At 48.4% G+C, this 19,765-nt stretch overlaps 1 protein-coding gene across 4 annotated transcripts in view; it reads right to left on the bottom strand.

Moving 5' to 3' along the window:
• TCERG1 (transcription elongation regulator 1) overlaps positions 1–19,740 on the bottom strand; it is a 31,666-nt gene extending 11,926 nt beyond the window's left edge. The window contains exons 1-10 of one of the 4 annotated variants that reach the window (XM_084268809.1): positions 19,675–19,740; positions 17,342–17,567; positions 13,853–14,005; positions 13,409–13,658; positions 10,662–10,904; positions 5,608–5,808; positions 4,257–4,372; positions 3,060–3,145; positions 1,559–1,719; positions 1,022–1,088 (exon numbers count right to left, since the gene is read on the bottom strand). In XM_084268809.1, the coding sequence (XP_084124935.1) occupies positions 1,022–1,088; positions 1,559–1,719; positions 3,060–3,145; positions 4,257–4,372; positions 5,608–5,808; positions 10,662–10,904; positions 13,409–13,658; positions 13,853–14,005; positions 17,342–17,566 (1,502 nt within the window). In that variant the 5' untranslated portion in view covers position 17,567; positions 19,675–19,740. Of the gene's footprint in view, positions 1–1,021; positions 1,089–1,558; positions 1,720–3,059; positions 3,149–4,256; positions 4,373–5,607; positions 5,809–7,077; positions 7,141–10,661; positions 10,905–13,408; positions 13,659–13,852; positions 14,006–17,341; positions 17,568–19,674 lie in introns of those variants that run through there. The other 3 variants (XM_084268811.1, XM_084268808.1, XM_084268810.1) reach the window with 3 other exon arrangements.
• Positions 19,741–19,765: the final 25 nt, after the last annotated feature.

Raw genomic sequence — 19,765 nt, 5'->3', positions numbered from 1 at the left:
CATCAAGCACAGAGCTTAACTTGAGAACTAACAGGGCAGTGGTGCAGGGCAGGACTGAACGACAGCGGGACAGAACCACCTGCCTGGGAAGTGCAGGCTGACAACCACGAACGCTGTCCTCTGAGGCTTGGCACGACACTTTCATGCTGACCCAGCTCGAGAACCAGGGCACTCTCAGTAACTTCAGTGCCAACACACGACCCCCAGAAGCTGGAACGGGCTGTGTTCAGTGGTCTGGCCCAAAAAATCTGGCACAGATTTTAGACTAACTGTACTTCTGTTCTTACCCCCTGATCATGACTGTGAGGCCCTGGGAGAAGACTGTGGCTACAGGAGCAGTTCCAATGGAGAACACCTTCCATCGTTACAGCAGGAAGCGCTGTACCGCGCCTGTGTGTCCTGGCACCCAGGGAAGCACTGCTGGAAAGAAGCCTGCTGTTTGGTGATGGCTGTTTACTAAGAGCCCTAACTGCTAAGGACTTTACAATCATCCCTACCAGTACACAAACCACAAGGGTAAAGCTGCTTTTAAAATGGGGTGCGCATGCAATTCAGAGTGAAGTGACATGTATCACTTCCAATAGACAAAACAGACCTAAGCAAAACCCTTACACCTTTCCGACAGAGTGAAACCAGAGCAAAATCTAGATGGCTGGGTTTCTGGCAACAAAACCTTATGGACAGAAATTACCAAGCTGGATAAACAAGTGACAGGAGTAAACTCCTTAAAGGTAAACTGCACTGAAAATATTCCTTGGATTCATTGAGTAACTCAGACCATTTGTTCCCATTTCAAATAATTTCCAAAGGAGATGCTGTTTCCTCTATAAATGAATCTCAGCTACCTCAGAGAAACATCAAATTCTTGAGCTGCCAAAGCAAACGAGCAGGAAGCTGATGATTGTGTTCACCAGTCCCACCACTGTTGCTGCTCTGCAGAACACAGCAGCAGGGATGCCGCTGGGATGAAAAGCTCCGTCATTTTACATCCACAGCCCACTCAGCACTGACACAAACTTACTTGCGCTTTTTGATTTTAATGGGCTCGTCTTCGTTCGCTTCCTCTGTAGATTCATGCTCTTCTCTCACTGCAACAGACATCAACACCACTTCAGATTTTTATGCAGAGATTAAGTCCCAAACCTTGTGCCAAACCCAGACGACGTGTGCAGCGATGCTGTATTCTGACAAGGACACAGGGGTTTGGTGGCAGACTAACGGACTTGTGGCCAACTTCAGTTTTCAAATGACACACACTGACCCTTGATTTGCAGGGGGAAAATCCTCAGTCCAAACAGCCGAACAGAGCAGATCTGGATCTCCTGACTACCCTACTTGCACTTTGCTCTCCAAATACCACGGCCACATGTTGCCCCAGGATCATTTACTACAACTCGTGGCAGAAAGAAGTCTCATCTCTTAAATTCCAAAGCTACAGACATTTTTCAGTATGGCCTCACATTTCTCTTCTTTAAATGTTACTAGCTTTGGAAGTCAACACAAAATAAGTGATAAATTATATCCAGACTACTTAAGAAGGCAATAAGATTGCTCTTACTGAGTTTTTTTCCTTCTTCCATTCCTTTTTTGTGAGGAGGTTCTTGAATAATCTTGTCCACATCAGCTCTTCCAATGAGGTCGTCCGGTCGGTCCCACATAGAGAGACGAGTGGTAGGGTTGTAGAAGAAAACACGCTCATCGCCAGTCCACACCACACACCTAGGAAGCAAGTCAGACACAAGGTCCTGCATCATCTTTGCCCTTGTTCACTCCATTACCTCGTACCAGATCCCAGGCCCGCAGCAAGCCTAACGCTCACAGATAGATCCAGGTCAGGTTTACTGCACAGCTACTAGGCATTCCTGCATCCCCACGGGACACTGAATTACTCCTCTGCTCTGCTAGCAGATTGGAAATGTCACTTTTAAAATGCTATTGATCAGGAGCTGCAGTATCCTCAGTCCTTCTCTAGGAAAATGTTTTAGACAGCAAGAACCAGATTTTGAGATAAAACAGTCCTCATCCCTTCAGAGGCCCGCAGAATAGGAGAAAAAGCAACCTATGATCTTGTCAGAGTTTTGTAAGTGATGGGATGGAAAAAACACAAAGAAAATTTGAAGAGAGGCAGGTTTAAATACCAAACAGTAATAATAATTTTTAAAGCATCAATGGCTAAATAGCAAAAATTCAAATAATATCTTTTTCCCATCAGTAGGATTTTTAAGTTGGTCATCCAAATCTTGTGAGGAGCAGCTGAGGGAACTGGGGGATTTAGCCTGGAGGAAAGGAGGCAGAGGGGAGACCTGCTCACTCTCTGTAGCTCCCTGGAAGGAAGGGTGTAGTGATGTGGGGGTTGGTCTCTCTCCCAGGTAAGAAGCAATAGGACAAGAGGTCACAGCCTTATTGCAGCAGTGAGGTTTAGGTTGGGAAGTGTCTTCACCCAAAGGGTCATCAGGCACTGGACCAGGCTGCCCAGGGCAGGGTGGGGTGTCACCATCCTTGAGGGGACTGAGGGATGTGTAGACGTGGTGCTTGGGGACAGTGGTGAGCAGTGGGCTGGGCAGTGTGAGGTTACCGGCTGCGCTCGGGAACTTAAAGGTCTCTTCCAACCACAGGACTCTGTGATTCTATAAAGACACAGATGACTTAACTGTATGACAGCAAGAGTAACCTCATCACGACATTATACACAGAGGCACCTGGTGAGCAGCTGTGCCAAGGAAAAGAGAAGAGAAAAAGAAGGGTTGCTCTGGCCAGCAGGCGCCCCACTGGCTCCACAGAGGAGATGTTCAGCCAGCATCTGGTACGTGAGTGGTGGGCAATGGGGGCTGGGAGGTGAAATCTGTACTGGCAGCATCCTTCAGGGACTGCAGGTAGCGTGTGGAAGGCTAGGGACCCCGTGCTGAGCACTGTGTGCCGGCACCGTGCTGGCTGGAGGAACCCAACGTCACTGAGACAGAAGGGCACCAAGAACAGGATCCTCACAGACTACTCCCTGTTCTACCTACCCAGCAGCAACCTCCCCGGCAGCACCAGGCTGTAGGGAAACCGGTACCTACCAGGGGGTTCCTGGGATTGGAGTGGTTGCAACCGGCTTGGCCTTCTGAGCGGCTTTTTCTTCTTCAGTCATTTCTTCCTCTTTAGGCTCCTCAAGGGAAAAACAAGTTATGGGATTCAGGCAATGACAGCTAGCTCATTATTTGTAATAAAGTAATTAACCTGTTTTACGTCAGACAGTGCATTCTGGAACAATGCTAACAAACAGCTCAGTGAGGCTTCACCCCTGCTTAGAACGGGAGCCCTGGAATTCCAACATGTGGACAGTAGCTGCTCTCCAAAAAATGTCAATTCAGAAATCTCAGAGTGTTTGCTTAGCTTTGACCACAATGAAAGCTGCTCCAAATGCCTTCCCAGATCTGCAGGAACCCCTGAATCAAGGCATGAACACAGGGGTGAGGGTGAAGTTTCTCACAAAGAAAGTCAGATAATTATTTATTTTCCTAAAATTAATCCTTGAAAGTGAGACATAGAACAAGCCAGTCCAAAATCTGCAGTAACATTTGTGACAGAGATAAGCAAACCAGCAGCTCTCTCACCAGTGAACAGGGCAGACTGGCAGTAAAACCCACACATGAATTCTGTGCTTTTGCCTACTGAGCTACACTGAAGTTCACAGGAATCCATACAAAAGCTCCAACTGTTACCCAGCACCTTCCTGAAGCACTTCCTCAGCACGACAAAGTGCCTTATGAGAGCAAGGTTTAATTGTGTTTACTGCAGCATAAACACTACAGACATTTTCTAGGATGCATCCTCCTAAGAGGCAACTCACAGGTTACAGTGCATGGAGAACACGTGAGCTTTGCTTCAAAACTGTTCCAAGTGAAGTAAAGAAATCAAGAAAAAGCTGTTCATTTAAAGATTTAGAACAGTCAGGACAAGTTTAATTCCTCTGAGCACCTTAAAATCATCAGCAGAACACTCATCTATGTAATTACCTAGCTTTTTTCCCCATGTTCTTGCTAATTTCTTAACTCACTCTGTATTTTTCTTTTAAATGTCCTTTGTCCATTATGTAAAAAGGGAAAAAAAAGCTAAGACCCCCAAAAGGAAGGCTTTCAGTCACCCCAGGATCATCAGAACTCAATTCCTAACCATGTCCCCTGTCAATATGCCTGGTCTACAGATGCATCCACACCTGTTAATGTAGGATTCAAAGTGCTGATACTGACTACGTGGTTTGCAAGGTCTTTTACCTCCTTTATAAGTTCTTTTATAGGTTCTTCTTTTGGCTCTTCTTCTTCTGTCTCCATTGGTAAAGGCTCCTCCGTAGGTTCTTTAATTGGTTCCTTAATCTTCTCCTCCATTTTTTCTAAATAAAGACAGAATTTCCCTTAGTATGATTAAGAAACCATTATAGAACCACAACAGCATTATTTATCAATATGGTTTTCCAAACACAATGGCAAAACAAAGCTTGTTTTTCATGTATTTTCACCACTTTTGGTCCTTCTTGGGCTTTACAGTGTCTGTGTATAAAAATGTCATTATCTCCTGCACCAAGATCAACTTGGGACTGAAAAATCCTGTGACGTAGCCCCTTATAGGAAAGAGCCAACTAAGCATACCAACAGCAATAGCTGAAACACCAATAAAACCACCAGCCAGCAGCTGCAACCAAGAGTGCAGTGCTGAGGGCTACTTTCAGGTTTAAAATGCTGTTGACAAAAAAAATATCAGAGAAAATTCTGGAGAATCCTCTGAGGATTGCTCTGTAGCCTCTTGAATTTTAAAATCTATCATCTTTACTAAGAAAAATTGAACTCTGCTGTCTTGGATGATTTCAACTCAGTAAAAAGACCACCTTTAATTTTAACCTGGATTACTAGAAAGATGGGTACTAAACCCACTAACTGTGGGAGGGTTCTGAATTTTACTCAACAAAGATTTCTTGTCACGGAAAAATTCATGAGACAGTACAAGGTCCAACTGGATTTGTCTTCCTAATTTATAAACTGAATAAAAGCCCCAGGATTTTTTGCCTTTCCTTCCTCATTTCCAAGGAATAACACCCATGTAACACCACCCATGGACAGACTGGGTTCAGACAAACACAGGCTACGGTACGACTCAGGGGTGTGGACAGGGGGAACTAATTTCCAGTTTTCTCATATCCCAAATCTGTTTCTATATTGAGATTTTGAGGCTCCAAAATTTAGCATTTCAATGATCTTCATTCTCCCTGCTTTACAGTCTTGAGAATAACTGGGTTTTCCCCTCACTGTCTATCTACAACTGGGGTCTCCCCAAAGACGTGAGTACATGAAGTACTTACTTTCTACTGGAGCGGAAACACGCATTTACCCAGGTGTCCCGGGATTTGGAAGCAACTCCAGAACCAAATACTCTTACAATAGAGAGGGAAACAATCAGACTGTAACTTTCAGACTCAACAGCAACTCAAATAGATACTTATAATCAGGATTTCAAAATATTCTTAAGGGAAATAAAGGATTAGAAATATTCTCGTTCACATTTTCAGACACAGCCATTAACAGCCTATGGAATTTTGGCTAGTATACATCTATTTACCAAAAAATAAAGTACCTTTTTCTTTCAGTTCTTGGGGTTTTTCCCAGGTTGACTCCAAAGTCCTGTTGTTGTAATAGTAGGTCTTTCCATCAGCTGTTTTGTACTCTGTCCACTCGGAGACGGCAGTGGCTCCAGCCAAGGTAGCGGGGGAGGCAGCAATAGCCACCTGGGGGTGGATCATGGGGACGATGGGGGGAGCCATGCCTGGCAAGACACCTGCACACAGGAGGGGAAAGGGAAAGAGGAAAGAAAACAGTAAGTGACAACACAAATCCTAGCAGGTTACTGACTTTGTTTACAAATACTCAACCTATGTAAATAAACACAAAGACTGTTTTGAGAACTAAAGTGGAAAGCAATGCATCATTATCAAACTTCCTCCTTGTGCTTTACAATCAGCAATGCCTGTACTACCAGGCAAATCAGACAGCCTTCTCATTAATGTGCAATTCTGTACAGCACAAAGCCTGTTAGCTTTTAGACATTTGCTTTAATATTTCAAAATTAAGTGCTCTGTTTATTAAAAAAAGTCTTTATTAGATCGCCATAGCAAATACTTAAGATTTTTAAAAATCTGCTCCAGTGTTTAATCATGCTGTCATTTCAATAGACAATCCCACTGCCCTTGAACAAGAAGAGTGGCTTGAAAAACACTGGCTTGAATTTGAGCCATACAATATGGAGCAGAACTCTGAGAAATCTTAAATCCTGACTTAAAAGAAGTTAAGGTTAATTCAGACCCTTGGATGGAAACTGATGAGCATGGAATAATATCCGATCATGTGACAGTTTGGTTTAGTACAGGAGACCGATTGGAAAAGACATTTGATTCCCATGCAGAAGCAGAATGGCAGGTAAAACCCCAAAGCAAGCCAGAGTGCTACACTGTCCCCTTATTTCTCTACTCATCCCAACAAAACGGATAAGCTGAGGATCTTTTGAATGACAAGTTCTAGGAAAAGCCAAATTGGACAGGGCTAGAACAAGTTTTGAGCCTTTAACGTTCCTATGAACAGGGTGTAGTGTTTTCCAGAAGGGGAAAGCACACACTGCTGTAATTCAGACTCAGGAAGTGGCTTTTCTTACAATTTGAAAATGAAAATCGATGCTAAGACGCACGTACACACACACCAACATGCCAGCACAACCATGTCACTACACATGTGGAGGTAGGAAAACAAAAATCCACACACAAGAAACTAATAACTAAGAAGTATGGGCATGAAGAGATTCACAGTAACTACAGAACTCAATGATTACAGAAAACTGGACTGGGCTTTTGGCATCAAATAAGCTAACACTAACAGTTCATTGGGAAAGTTGTTTCCTGGCCAAATGAGATATTTGCATTTATACTGGTTTTGAAAATAAAGTATATATATTCATTCACTTGGGGAAGCAAATAAATAAATGAAAGATAAACAACAACATTCACTACCATGCCAACTTACAGACAAAACGAACTAAGATGGGTTTGAAAATTACCGGTCTTGGTGGTAGCGACTGTCTTTACATACGGGCAGCTGACTATTTGCATCATTGCTACACCTGTAAAAGGGACAAGCAAGCATGTTGGAAAGCTGCCATGGCGTGTCAGCTACCACGGGGGTCTGGCTGCTACAGGTCTCCTGACACAATTTGGAATGCCACTTCAGCTGGCAAAGGGGGAGCCTCCCAGCAAGAAAACCTCCATCAGTTTTGCTCCAACATTTTATGCCAGATCAAATATAAAGCTGATTTTAAGCTGCAGCGACAGTTTCTGCCTACGTTAAACCAGCTGTTTCAGCAAATGATTGGGGTGTAATTAAAACGCATTTCAAAGAAGACTCAGGGGTTTAAGTTCATTCAAAGGGGAACTCTGCTCTCTTTGTAGGGTGGTACCAGGGGAAAATACCCTGTTTGATGGTGCTGTGCCCCACCAGCAGCCTCTGCTCCCAGAGCTGCATCGGGGAGCAGTGGTGAAGCCAAACTAACGGCCTGGGCTCCTGTCAGCCTGCCGTGGTAAGAGGAGGAGGACAGACTTAAACGGGTCAGGTTAGCAAGGCGTGGCGGGGTGAAAGCCAAATTCAACCCAGAGGGAACACTGAAGTGATGAGAGTCACTATGGCAAGGCTGGAGTGGAGAAGGGGACAGGGGAGAAATTGAAGCAGTGAAGCTGCAGACAGGGGTACACAAAGCTGCACTGGGTTGGTGGCAGCCAGTGTCTGCGTCAGGTTTTGTCACTGGGAATGTCATGAGCCAAAAACGGCTCCAGAAGCAGCACAACTAGCCCTCAAAAAGGTAGCCTCATGCACTGTTCTCTCTCCAGCTCATTAAGGAATGACAGAAAGGCCACAAAGAGGAGAGCATCTCATCCTCTTCAGTTAGATGCAAAATTCAGCAGGAAGTTAGACAGGGGCAAGGGGATGCACTTCCGAAAACCTTCATTTTAGGGTGCAGAAGGAAACTGTGGGGGTTGTCTCTACACTGGTCCAGTCTGGACACTCAAACTGAAATACTTCAGAAACTTCAATTCCATCACTTGAGGTTGGAAATACTCCAGCACAAAGTGAAATTAAACCCCTGTGTTTACAATCAAAGTAATTTCTATTTTTCTTCATTACTAAAATGCTGCCAATTTATTTTTAAAGAATATTTAAGACAGAACTGTAATGCTCTTTAATCATAATTTCAATGAAAGAATCCAAAGCTAGTTTTGTAAAAAAAAGTATGAATTGAGACACAAAAACATTGACTCAAACAGCACTGAATGAAGTGTTTGCCTGAGTTCTGGGAGGGTTCATGTTATGTACTTGAAAATTAATCTGAAAATTCGTTTTGTTAAGGAAGTTACAGCATGTCTTAGAGCTGGGTCAGTATAAATAATGCCATCTGCGGGACCGCTGGAAGGACAGGTACTGCAGCGCAGATAAGACGTAGCAAATACCCAAGCTGGTTCCTCTGCCCAGTTAATTCTCAAACATACAACTGACTTTAAACATATGAATTAAGAGAAAGCAGACTTACTTTTTAAGATCTCAGATTAGGAGATACCGCTAATCAGCTCTTCCACTGTTCTGTATTACTACAGTGTAATACAGAGATCAACTCTGAAATCACTCGACAAGGGTATTGTTCGGTCTCTGTAAGGTGAGAGCAACGTGGCTGCCAGTGCAGATCGTGCTGAAAGCCCCAAACACCTACACAGGGCAGCTCCAGAAGCCTTTCTGACTTCACCTTTCACTGCCATGAAGGAATTTCGACTTCTGTTTCTTGTTTCTGTAAAGTATTTTAAAGGTTTCCTTTTCTCTTACAGTGTTGATAAACTATTACAACCAATTCAAGCTAGAACTAGCTGAAAGTAGACTGATTGTACTCTGTAATCAGGCAAAATGACAAATGAAGACTCATTAGCAGAAGCAGGCACTTTGCTGCTCTGTATCCTTCCTATGTACCCGTGGGTTCCACCCAAAAGGCTCCTCTGGCTCTCACGAGAGGCCAGATCTAAGACTTGCTACCAGGGAAGTTCTGAAAAAAATACTTCTCAAAAATGAGTTTAAGAACAAGATTGGTGTTCTTGCTCTTCCCTTCTGTATCACACTACCCCAGAACTCTGTGACTGAGAGCTTAAGGGAGCCCAAGCCAAGCACACCCTGCAGTGCCATTTCACTGGCACCCTGCTCAGTTGATGCCTCGCTGGCAGCATCAGAAATGGCAGTCAGGAATATTCAGCTGACCACCTTCAAGGCTCAACCCTTATCATTGTTCCTCCAAACCCACAAACACAGAGGTAGCAGAATGCACCCTCTGTCCTTCACCCACGCTTTGCCCCACCTCAAACAGCATGGCCCTGTCTCAAAGCAAAGGTCACAGTGCTGCGATTTCCTGTGAGCACATTACAGCCCAAGCACCTTCCCTGTTATTTCAGGAGACTGTCCTAAAAGCAGAAGCAACTAAAAACTGGTCCTGTCTTCTGGTTCATACTAATACCCATGCTAACTATGCTGATGCCTATATCCTTTATCAAAGAAGCATTCTGAAGGATGGCTTCTCACCCAGCTGAGGCGAGGGAAGGCAGAGGCCTCCCTTCGTATGAGCTGTTATGAGGACAGCAGGGGAGTCACCTCACTCAGCTTGTAGAGCCCAGTGCACGAGGATGCTGCCCAGAGCTGCAGCTTTGTAACTCTTGATCAGAGCCTAACTCTGATCTGACTGCAGCCTCCAACCTTCCTGTGCAGCAGGAAATCATCAGCTCCTGCCCACTGAGGACACCTGAGTTACTACTGCACTGGAACAGGAACTCTGCTCTACCCATGCAAACCAACACGGTATTTAAGCAATCAGTGGCTTTTGCCACCTCTCAGGAGGACCCCTGCAGCACCCAAGTATTTCACAAAAGCTTAGGATGATAGATTTACCCTGGAACCAGTGGGCTGCCTCTAAGATTTCCTCTCAGCAGACCTCACACCGACAGCCTGTAACACCCTAGCATCTCCAACGCCTTCCTTACAGTCCTCAGTTTAAACCTCAATGTTTTGTGTGTGTGCTCAGCATCGTGCCTGAGCAGCAAACCAAGAGAACTGGAAACACTTCACATCATTCAAGGGTGATGCATTTAAACAGTATTTTTTTTTTTTGCTCATAAATATAATATTTCCTTTTAATTTCCTTTGGCTATAATCCAAGTACTTATGCACAAGACTTAAGGTCTGAATCAAGCAAGTAGAAAAAAATTATAGCAATTAGCAGTCACATATGGATTGTGTCCAGGAGGTTTTTTTGAGTAGGTCAAGATAGACACGTGCCTTGAGATGACAAAGCAGTTAGTGCCATTCTTGTACCTTCCTACCATCTAAAAGAAAAAGGTTGACAGGTTTTAATGCAGCTGAAATGTGTATCAAAGAACTGGAAGTCAAAAAATGTCACGTTCTTTGTTAATTAAAAAGTCTGTCTGCTAACCCTGAATTCTTTCAAAAGTACTCTGAGCGGAGAGGATTCAGGCAAGTTCCATACACAGTGGACACATGAGTGCAAACAAATCGACAACATGGACATGTAGCAGACAAGACAATTACAGTTTGCCAATTTACCTGGAAGTGGAATAGGCATGCCAGGAAGGGGGACACGAAATGGAGGTACCATTACTGGCGGAAAAGCAGGAATTGCTGCAGTTGGTTGAGGCACTGCATGAGGAACTGCAGGAGGCAATGTCTGTGGGACTGGCTGGGGTACAGTCTGCACAGGTGTAGCAGAAGGAGCAGAGGTTGAAACACTGACTGATGGTGTGGCAACTGAAACACCCGAACTCGGGGTCTGGTCTTGTGTGGTAGGTGCTGATAAAGAAAAACAAAGAACACCTTGTATCTCAGACACTACAATATATTTGCTGCAAACATACTGGCTCTCTGTTTCCCAAGACATTACACAAGCAGATATGCTCAGATTCCATCAGCAGGAAGACACTCTGTGACCAAAAACCCCTTTGCCTGCTCTGTAACATGAAACATTCACAAAGAAAGTCAATTTTGGATTTTACTTTGTCCCATTCTTTATGCCTGACAAGTCTCCTAGCAGCAGCAAGGGTGCACCAGAGGACAGACAGAGCTGCTGTATGCCTGATGGGAAAAGCAGAATGGGAGAGTTACAGAGTTTCAAATGGGAAAAGGTCATTCTTCCTCCCAACACACAGGGGCTCTGCCCTGGAACAGCGGCAGTGCCCGGAGCAGGACAGCAGCCCCTCTGAAACTACCTTTGCTGAGGTGTGAGCCAAGACTGGGGAAACAGCAATTACAAAGTGTGTAAACAAGCCAGGGCAAGGAAAGTACTTCTGTTCAGAAGCTGCAAGAACTTTGCTGGTCTTCAGTGCCTCCCAGTGGGAAAACACACCAGCAGCACACCAGTGATCCTCGCAGCGTGACCCAGAACAAGCAGTGCTGCATCTCCAGGTGCTACCCAACAGAACCAGGGACAAGGCTGATGAAACTCACTGACCAGCCTTGCAAACTCACACCGTAAGATTTGGGGGTGGGGAATCTGTTGTAGTAATGAGATCATTAAAAAGAAACCACACCAGCTTAGGACTGTATTACATATGGGCATACTGTGCATTGTTTAATGACTAACAGCATTCCCAGGAACACACCAGGATTTGCATATTTAAATAATACTGTTGTTAACTGTTTCAGAAAGTTCTCAGCATTCACTAATATTCAGGGAAACAGAGGAGACAGTCAGTATGTGATTTATTTTAAGGCCTAAGTCAAATCAGTCCTAGACAGGAGCAAAATTCAGCCAGAAGTCACAGGCTTTTTTTACAAAATTATTTTAAACTAAATAAATATTTATCACCTCGGCACAGACACCAACAGTAACAGTTCTTGAAAGCAAAGACAAAGTTTAGCAGGTAGAACAGGTAGAAGTGGAACAGACTCTCAGCATTCAGTATGAGGAAATTCTGCTTCCGAGAAGGTGCAGGAGGTGCTACTCCAGGAGTCAGGATCAGTTCTCCAAAGCCTGGGTTAGCTGGAAGCTAGCATTCAGCTCCTGGTTCTTGCTACTCAGCAAATCAGAGTAGACCGTAATTCGCAGTACTATGCTACCTTTCAAGTTAAGCAAAGGCCCTAAAATGCTTTGAGTGATACAAATCATTTGCTGCTCTAATGATCTGTCTTCCCTCCAGCGCTACCTGAAGGCCTAATTTGAGGGTTGCTCTAATCTGACTCCCTTTCACACACAGATCTCCAAAGGTTGGTCAGGGGGCGAGTTAAGCTTGACCCGTCTCACCCGCTACAGGGAAAAGATGAAATAAATCCAGGGGCTGCAACTCTACTCTACAGATGGAGTTAGAAGAGCGCCTGTCTCTGCCAGTGCAGCTACTGTGCCCCAGGCTGCCAAACAACAGTGCTCCTGATGAGCAGCACCGTGCTTTGCGTGCGGTGGTGACACCACCCGACCTGCTCCCGCCAGCCCATCTCACTCACTGCCTGCTCACCTGCAAGCAGCACAAGGCACATCTCTACAGATGCTGCACTGGAGGCCCCTGGTAGCATACATATGCACAGGACAGTATAGCTCATACCATTTACCTTATATGCAGTTACTATGTATAAACACGCATTCTGTGCATGTTGCCTAAATTCAGTCCCATTTCCCCTTGAGGCTTCCTCAAAAAACCCCCTTACAAGCAAAGGCTGGGCCCATGGAAACAACAGGAGCCTTCAGACTATTATTCAAAGCTCTTGAGCAAACGGTAATAGCTCCAAGGACTCTCCTCTCCCTTTTCTGTGCAACTAGCACCTGGGAACTTGGGAGGCTTAGTCAGAAGAATAACACTAAAAGTCACACACCAGAAGGAGCTCTGCTCTGCCATCAACCACATCCCTGCAGCCCAGGAGCAGCCCTCCAAGATCCAGCCTCTCAAAGCAACAGATACCATTTTGGAAACAGGGAAGAAATTGCTACAACTGTAACTCTGAGCTCAAATAACTTCTTCCGTGAGGTAACTTTCAGAAACAATCTATTTACAGCCAAAAGGAAATGCATGCATAATAGCTTTGAGATGATGTGATAACAGCAGAAGAAAACTATTCAAAGACCTACAGGAAAGGAGCTGATCTGGTATTAATCTCCTGAAGTCTTTCACTTTGGGGAAGATTAAAAAATAAGAAAAATAGTTCACGTGCAAAGTTCTTCTGGATTAAATATTGTACTTTAAACCCATCCTCTGCTTAGTGTTGAAAGAACTTCCCCCCAAACAGCAAGTTTCTGCTGCAGTAACTCCCAAAGCTGCATCCCCACCACCTGCTCCCCACCACCAAAGAAACCCTCAGGTACTCACTGGAAATCGTCTGGGAAACCGAAGTGGCTGTGGTTGTGGTGGAGGTTGTGGATGACTGAGTACTCGAGGACGTGGACGGAGACGCCGCAGACGCAGGGCTACTGGTGGTGGGTGTGGAGGCACCAACTGCCTGTGCCTGCGCCTGTGCCTGTGCAGCCAGCATGGGCGTCAGCTCCGACTGCTGGATGACTTTGACCCCGTCCGGCTTCGTCCAGGCCGACTCGCGGGTGCGCGCGTTATAGAAATACACCTGCGAGCAGAGAGCGGCACGGTCAGACGCTGCCCGTCTGCAGAGCAGCGCCTGAGAGTGGCCCAGCGCCTCCTGTTCCAGAACCAGAGGACAGAGGAGAGCGCAGGATTTACCACAGAGCAAGACTGCGTGTGACAAGGTGCTCGCAGGAGCAGCCAAGGCCTGTTTCTGGCTGTTTCTGGTGCCCATCTCACCTTGCCGTCTGGAGTTTTGTTTTCTACCCAGATCTCCTCAGCCGGGGGCATTGCTGGTGTTCCTGGGGCAGTGACAGGCGGCATTCCTGGAGGGAACATCATGCCAGGAGGCGGTGGCATGCTACCCATGGGAGGAGGCATAAACGGCGGTCTCTAAAGGTATATAACAACAACAATGGTGATTATAACAACAACAACACCATTTTCGAGCAGAGTTTTCCTTTGTTAGAGCACCAGCAGGCAGCACAACTGTCGGAAGGTTAACCTAAGAGCTCCTGAGAGCTTCTTCAGCCACCCAGCACTACCAGCTCTGAGAATGCCTCCTGACAAGCCACCACCCACGGCAGAGCAGCTGCAGCGAGCACTTCACCTCGGGATGCTGGCATAAATACAGTGCACCAGAAAAAAGTAGCATGAAAAGAAGTGGGGCGAGAGAAAACTCCTCCCCAGGAAGAGCAAAAATACCCCAGTGCAAGGAGAAAGAATGGAAGAGCTGTTTGAGTAGTAACTGCCACTCAGACTGTGGGCAGTGACCACAGAACAGTCACACAATGACCCTCCCAGTGAAGCAGTAGAAACAATTACAAGCAATCATACAACTTATTGGCACAGCAAAGCAGTGGATTTTCTTACAATCCACTATACTTCTTGATTGCCCATTAACGAGAATTCTAACAAGTGTTAATTAAAGATAAAATTAAAAACAACATCAAATTAATGTTCATTATTGCACTGCCATAGGAAATCCAGAACTGCCCTGCTCTCCAAGGCAAGGCACCTTAAGTTTTTATTCTCCTTGTCTATTTGCAGTTTCCATTGCCCAACAAGCAGGGTGAATGCTCCCCCACTACAGAGAAAGTCAGCGAAATCCACCAAGTTATTTAACTTCTCCTGCATACACCTACAAGTGACCTAATTAACTCCATCACTCCAGCTCCAGCTGAACTCATGATGCAAAGGACTTTCTGTTCACAACAGCTGCACCAAGGCAGCTCCTGGTAAGAAAGAGCTTGTGCTGCACTAGCTGACACCCCAGAGCAGGCAGACTGGAGCTCTGATGAAGCTGGCCCGGAGCAGGAAACCCAGCCCTGCAGACACAGCAAAAGCCATGGAGGTCACTGCAGCCTTCCCTCCCTCCCCACAGCTCGTCCAGCATCTTCTCCTGAGAGGAACCCAGTACAGCTCACCTCTTGCCCACTGTTGCAGCTTCCCCCAAAGGGCTTAGGGGGCTCCAGGGCAGGAGCGAGGAGGGGGTGCCAGGGGCACAGCCAGCTGCCCCTCAGCTCCACTCCAAGCAGACCCCTCCTCCACTTCCAGCGCTGGCCCGTGCACCATCGTGTCTCCCCTTGCAGCACAAGCAGAACCAGCAGCTGAGCCCAAACATGTGGCACACAGCAGAGCGCAGCGCTGGCACGGCATGAAAAATTCAGACCTGGGCAGTAATGAGCTGCAGGAGAGAGACTTGCTGCATGGCATGACAAAACAGCCGTGACGGAACAGCTCAGGGCTCACGCATGTTCAGAATCTAAACCCAGGAAGCCTATCAGCAGCCAGGCTCAGGGCTTCACATTAACTCTGGCTGACTGGTGAAACTGCAAGAAGGGAGCAAGGTGGGGTTCTCCCCTCAGTCTGGGCTCCACTGCGCGCTCTGACACCCTTCACTGCTCCCAAGGTAGCATAGGGCACCCCAGTGTCACACCAGGAGGGAAAAGGGGATCACAGAGCACCAGAACAAAAGGTGCAGTAGGGGGAAATTGTCTTGAACATGAAGACACACCACAGAACACACCAGCCCTGGTACTGAACAGAGCAAAAAGATGACACTTAATGAGGTGACTGGGGCCGTTCCTGTCCCTCAAACACACTGTTTCAGTCTGCGGTTCCACAGGGCTTCTGATCAGCTGAGGATGTCTCCATGAGATGAATAGCTGCCCCCTGTGCAGCACACGCTTTGTGCTCAGGAACTGCTACTGTAACACACACTGATTTCTTCTTGAAACACCACGCCTGGGATGACAACAGTACACAAAGTGAAGCTGCAGTTTGATGTCAGGTTGTTTCAGATGAGTCCAGCTTGGGCCCTTGCTCCTCCTCTCACTTCTTTGCTCCCCCATTCCACACCGAGCTCTCTGCAGAGCAACACTGCCAAACAACCTGCGCTGAGCAGCCGGATAAGAGCTCCTGGAGCCCTGCGACCAAAACCCATACGTGAAGTGGGGCCTGAAATACCATGAAATAACCCATGTTGGCAGGTTCTTTCCCACGCCTTGCCCTCATCCCTGCCTTTTACAGGACATTTCACACCACTAAAGCTGTCACCACTCTAACACAGCAAATTTAAACCACCTTCACCTCCTCAGAGGCCGCCTGCAGTCCCACAGAGCGAGGGCACTGCCCAGCACCACCACTAAAATGATACGTTTCTCATTCCCAGACGTGTTGTACCTTTCAAATTATCAGAGCCTCTGAAGAGCAGGGACACAACTTGCATGGACACCACTTCAGATACAGACAGAAACCCACCTCACTTGTGCCCAGCAGGCTGTGGGGGCTATGAACGCTGCAAGTTTAAAGAACACCACCACCTCCAACAACAGAGGAGCTGGGGCTGCCCCAGGATCCCTGGCAGGGTTCAAGGCCAGATCGGATGGGGCTTCAGGCACCCTGGGCTGGTGGAGAGCATCCCTGCCCATGGCAAAGGGAGTACTGGGGGGGCTTTGAAGTCCCTTCCCACCCATACCACTTGTGATAACAAGCCTTCTCCCTCTGCCAAGAGAAAACTTCAGTCAGCACAGAGGCCGCCTGCTCCAGTCAGATACTGACACTACTCTTTGGTTTTTCCCCAAATGCCAAGTTTCCCTTTGTCAGTGTGCTGACAACTCCTGGTGCACTACTAACAACGTGCTCTCCTGGCCACAGCACTGAAACGAAACGCAGCTCATCACCAATGATGTATCTACTCACAGCTGCTACTACCCACCTAACCAACCCCTAGGTGATCGGTAACCACAAACCCCTCCAAGCAGCAGCAGGCTCACACTAGAATCTGTGTGGAATTCAGCTGCACCTTCCCTGCATTACCTCACCAAGGGAGCGCAGGCTGAAGGAGGACAGCCCCAGGAGACTGGTGTGCACTCCTCGTGCCCGCTCCAAGGCGCTCAGGAACCCGAGCGCAGCCGGATCCTGCGCTCTGCACCGCCACAGGGCACCAGCACCAAGCCAGGTTTCAGTAAAGCTCTGCTGGTGAGTGCAGCCTCACAGCACAGTTCATCTAGAACTGCCTCGAGGAGCCCAACGCAAGTTGTGTTTACATACCACAGGTAGGCACAGGTTTTATAAACCATGAACAAGCCTCACAGCTTCATCATGCCCTGACATCTTTTTTTTGCTGTTTTACTGTCCCTCCTCTTATCATTTCCACACGTGACAACAAACAAGAAAACCCCCTGGATCCCAACTCAGCAAAGCAAGGGCATCCCCATCCGTTACCTGTAAATGGGGAGGCCCCATGGGCGGAGGAATCCCCCCCGGAGGCGGCATCGGGGGCATGTTTGGATCGAACGGGGGCCGCCCGAAAGGGGGGCGAGGGGGCGGCGGGGGCCCTCGCATCATCCCGAAAGGCGGAGGCGGCCGCATGAGGGGCGGGGGGCCTCTCATCACTGCGTTCGGCGGGGGAGCCGGGCCACGGAATCTCAGAGCTTGCTGCTGCGCCATCCTGCGGGCAAGGCCAAAGGGAAACACAGTTTATTTCCACCTGCTGCAGGAAAACGGATTTTTACAACAAACAGGGAAAAACTCTAAATAAAAATTGAAAGGGTGGGGAAAAATGCCAGGGGTGGGTAAGCAAAGTTCAGCCTGCAACTGCCTCAGCAGGGGTTTTGCCCCTTCGCAATTCAAGTTTATCAGACCTCAATGCTAATTTTTACCCGTGGAAATGAGCAACCTACAGCTGGGATCAGGGCAGCCAGGGGTTGTGGGACCACAACCAGCTTTGCCAAAGCTCCTTTAACACGGCCCACAACTGGCTCCCATCTGCATGTCGGCTGCTCACACAGGGACTGTCAGCCCTGCCGAGGGTTTTAATGTTTCTCCAGCTCGAGCATCTGTCAGGACTGTCTGCATCCTCCATGCTTGTGACTGGTGGTAGGATCTGCCCTGGTCAGGCCCCACCTGGAGTACTGTGTCCAGTTCTGGACTCCCTGGTATAAAAAAAGACAGGGATCTCTCCAGGAGAGAGTCCAGCGGAGCAGTACGAAGGGGATGAAGGTCCTGGAGCATCTCCCCTGTGAGGAAAGGCTGAAGAAACTGGGTCTGTTTGGCCTTGAGAAAAGGAGCCTGAGAGGGAATCTGATCAATGGTTGTCAATATCTGAAGTGTGGGTCACAGGGGGACATGGCCAGCCTCTTCTCAGTGTCTGTAGGGACAGGACAAGGGGCGATGGCCTCAAGTTGCAGCACAGGGAGTTCAGCACCAATTTGGGGAAGAACTTCTTCCCGGTGAGCGAGCCCTGGGACAGGCTGCCCAGGGGGTGTGGAGTCTCCTTCCCTGGAGAGATTCCAGCCCTGTCTGGACACCGACCTGTGTGCCCTGTCCTAGGGACCCTGCTTGGGCAGGGGGTTGGACCCCATGGGCTCTGGAGGTCCCTTCCAACCCCTGTGATTCTGTGATCTGAACTCCAGCCATTGCACTAAGCCCACTGTGCCACCAGACCCTCTACATGGGGAGCCTCGTAAGTGTGTATATACAGAGGGGAGAAAAAAAAGCATTCACCTTCAGAACAAGCAAACGCTCTCCTGCTGCTCTCAGGGAAACAATTTTGCCCACCACTTAGTGCCAGTGCAATACCAGTACTGGCACAACCACAGAATGACCAGGTTGGAAAAGACCTTTAAGATCGAGTCCAGCCGTCCCTGTCCTATGCTAAACCATATCTGTAAGTACCTGATCTACCAATCATCCACCTACCAACCTATCCAGTGATGGTGACTCAGCCCCCTCCCGGGACAGCCTTTTCCAGGTTCTGACAACTCATCCAGGGAAGAACTTTTCCCTCACATCTGAGCTGACCATGTCCTGGCACAGCTTGAGCCCATTGCCCCTTGTCCCATCTCCTGTCCCCTGGCTGAAGAGACCATCGCCCACCTCTCTGCACCCTCCTGGCAGGGCAGTGGAGGTGGGGAGAAGGTCTCCCCTCAGCCTCCTCTTCCCCAGGGTGAACACCCCCAGCTCCCTCAGCCGCTTCTGGGAAGGTTTGCCGCCCTCCAGCCCCTTCCCCAGCCTGGCTGCCCTTCTCTGGACTCACTCCAGGCCCTCATCGTCCTTCTTACGGTGAGGAGCCCAGAACTGGACCCAGCACCCGGGCTGCGGCCTCCCCAAGACCGCGTACCAACTCAGCGTCCCTCTCTCCCCGTAACTCTTTAGCCAAACGCGGTGAGATGTTACACGATCCGAAGAGAAAACGACTCCAAACCCCGAAGGAGACGTAAAGGTTACGAGCAGCCGAGGGGCAGCCGGCAGCGACCCGGCCTACAACCGGCGCGGGGCGAGCGCTGCCCGGCGGGAGCGTGGCACGGGGGACGCCTCCCCTGCAGCTCCACGGAAGCTCTCCAGGCGGCTGGGACACCCAGAGGGGCCCGAGAGAACACGGGGGCGGAAGACGGAGGCGGCCGGAGCGGCCCCGGCCCCCGGCTCGCCCGCCGCGGCCTTCTCGCGGCCCCGGCGCGGGGCCGCGAGAAGGCCGCGGCGGGCGAGCCGGGGGCCGGGGCCGCTCCGGCCGCCGCTTCCACCACCCCGGAGAGCCTAGGGCCGCAGCCGCGCCTTACCTGAGGTCGCTGCCGTAGCGCTCCGCCGCCGCTGCCGCCTCCCCCTCGCCGCCGCCGGCCCCAGCACTCCCACCGCCGCCGCCCCGCTCCG

The sequence above is a fragment of the Gallinula chloropus genome (genome assembly GCF_964237585.1).
Source record: "Gallinula chloropus genome assembly, chromosome: 10".
NCBI classification, from domain to species: domain Eukaryota; kingdom Metazoa; phylum Chordata; class Aves; order Gruiformes; family Rallidae; genus Gallinula; species Gallinula chloropus.
This window is presented reverse-complemented; position numbering and strand designations above follow the sequence as displayed.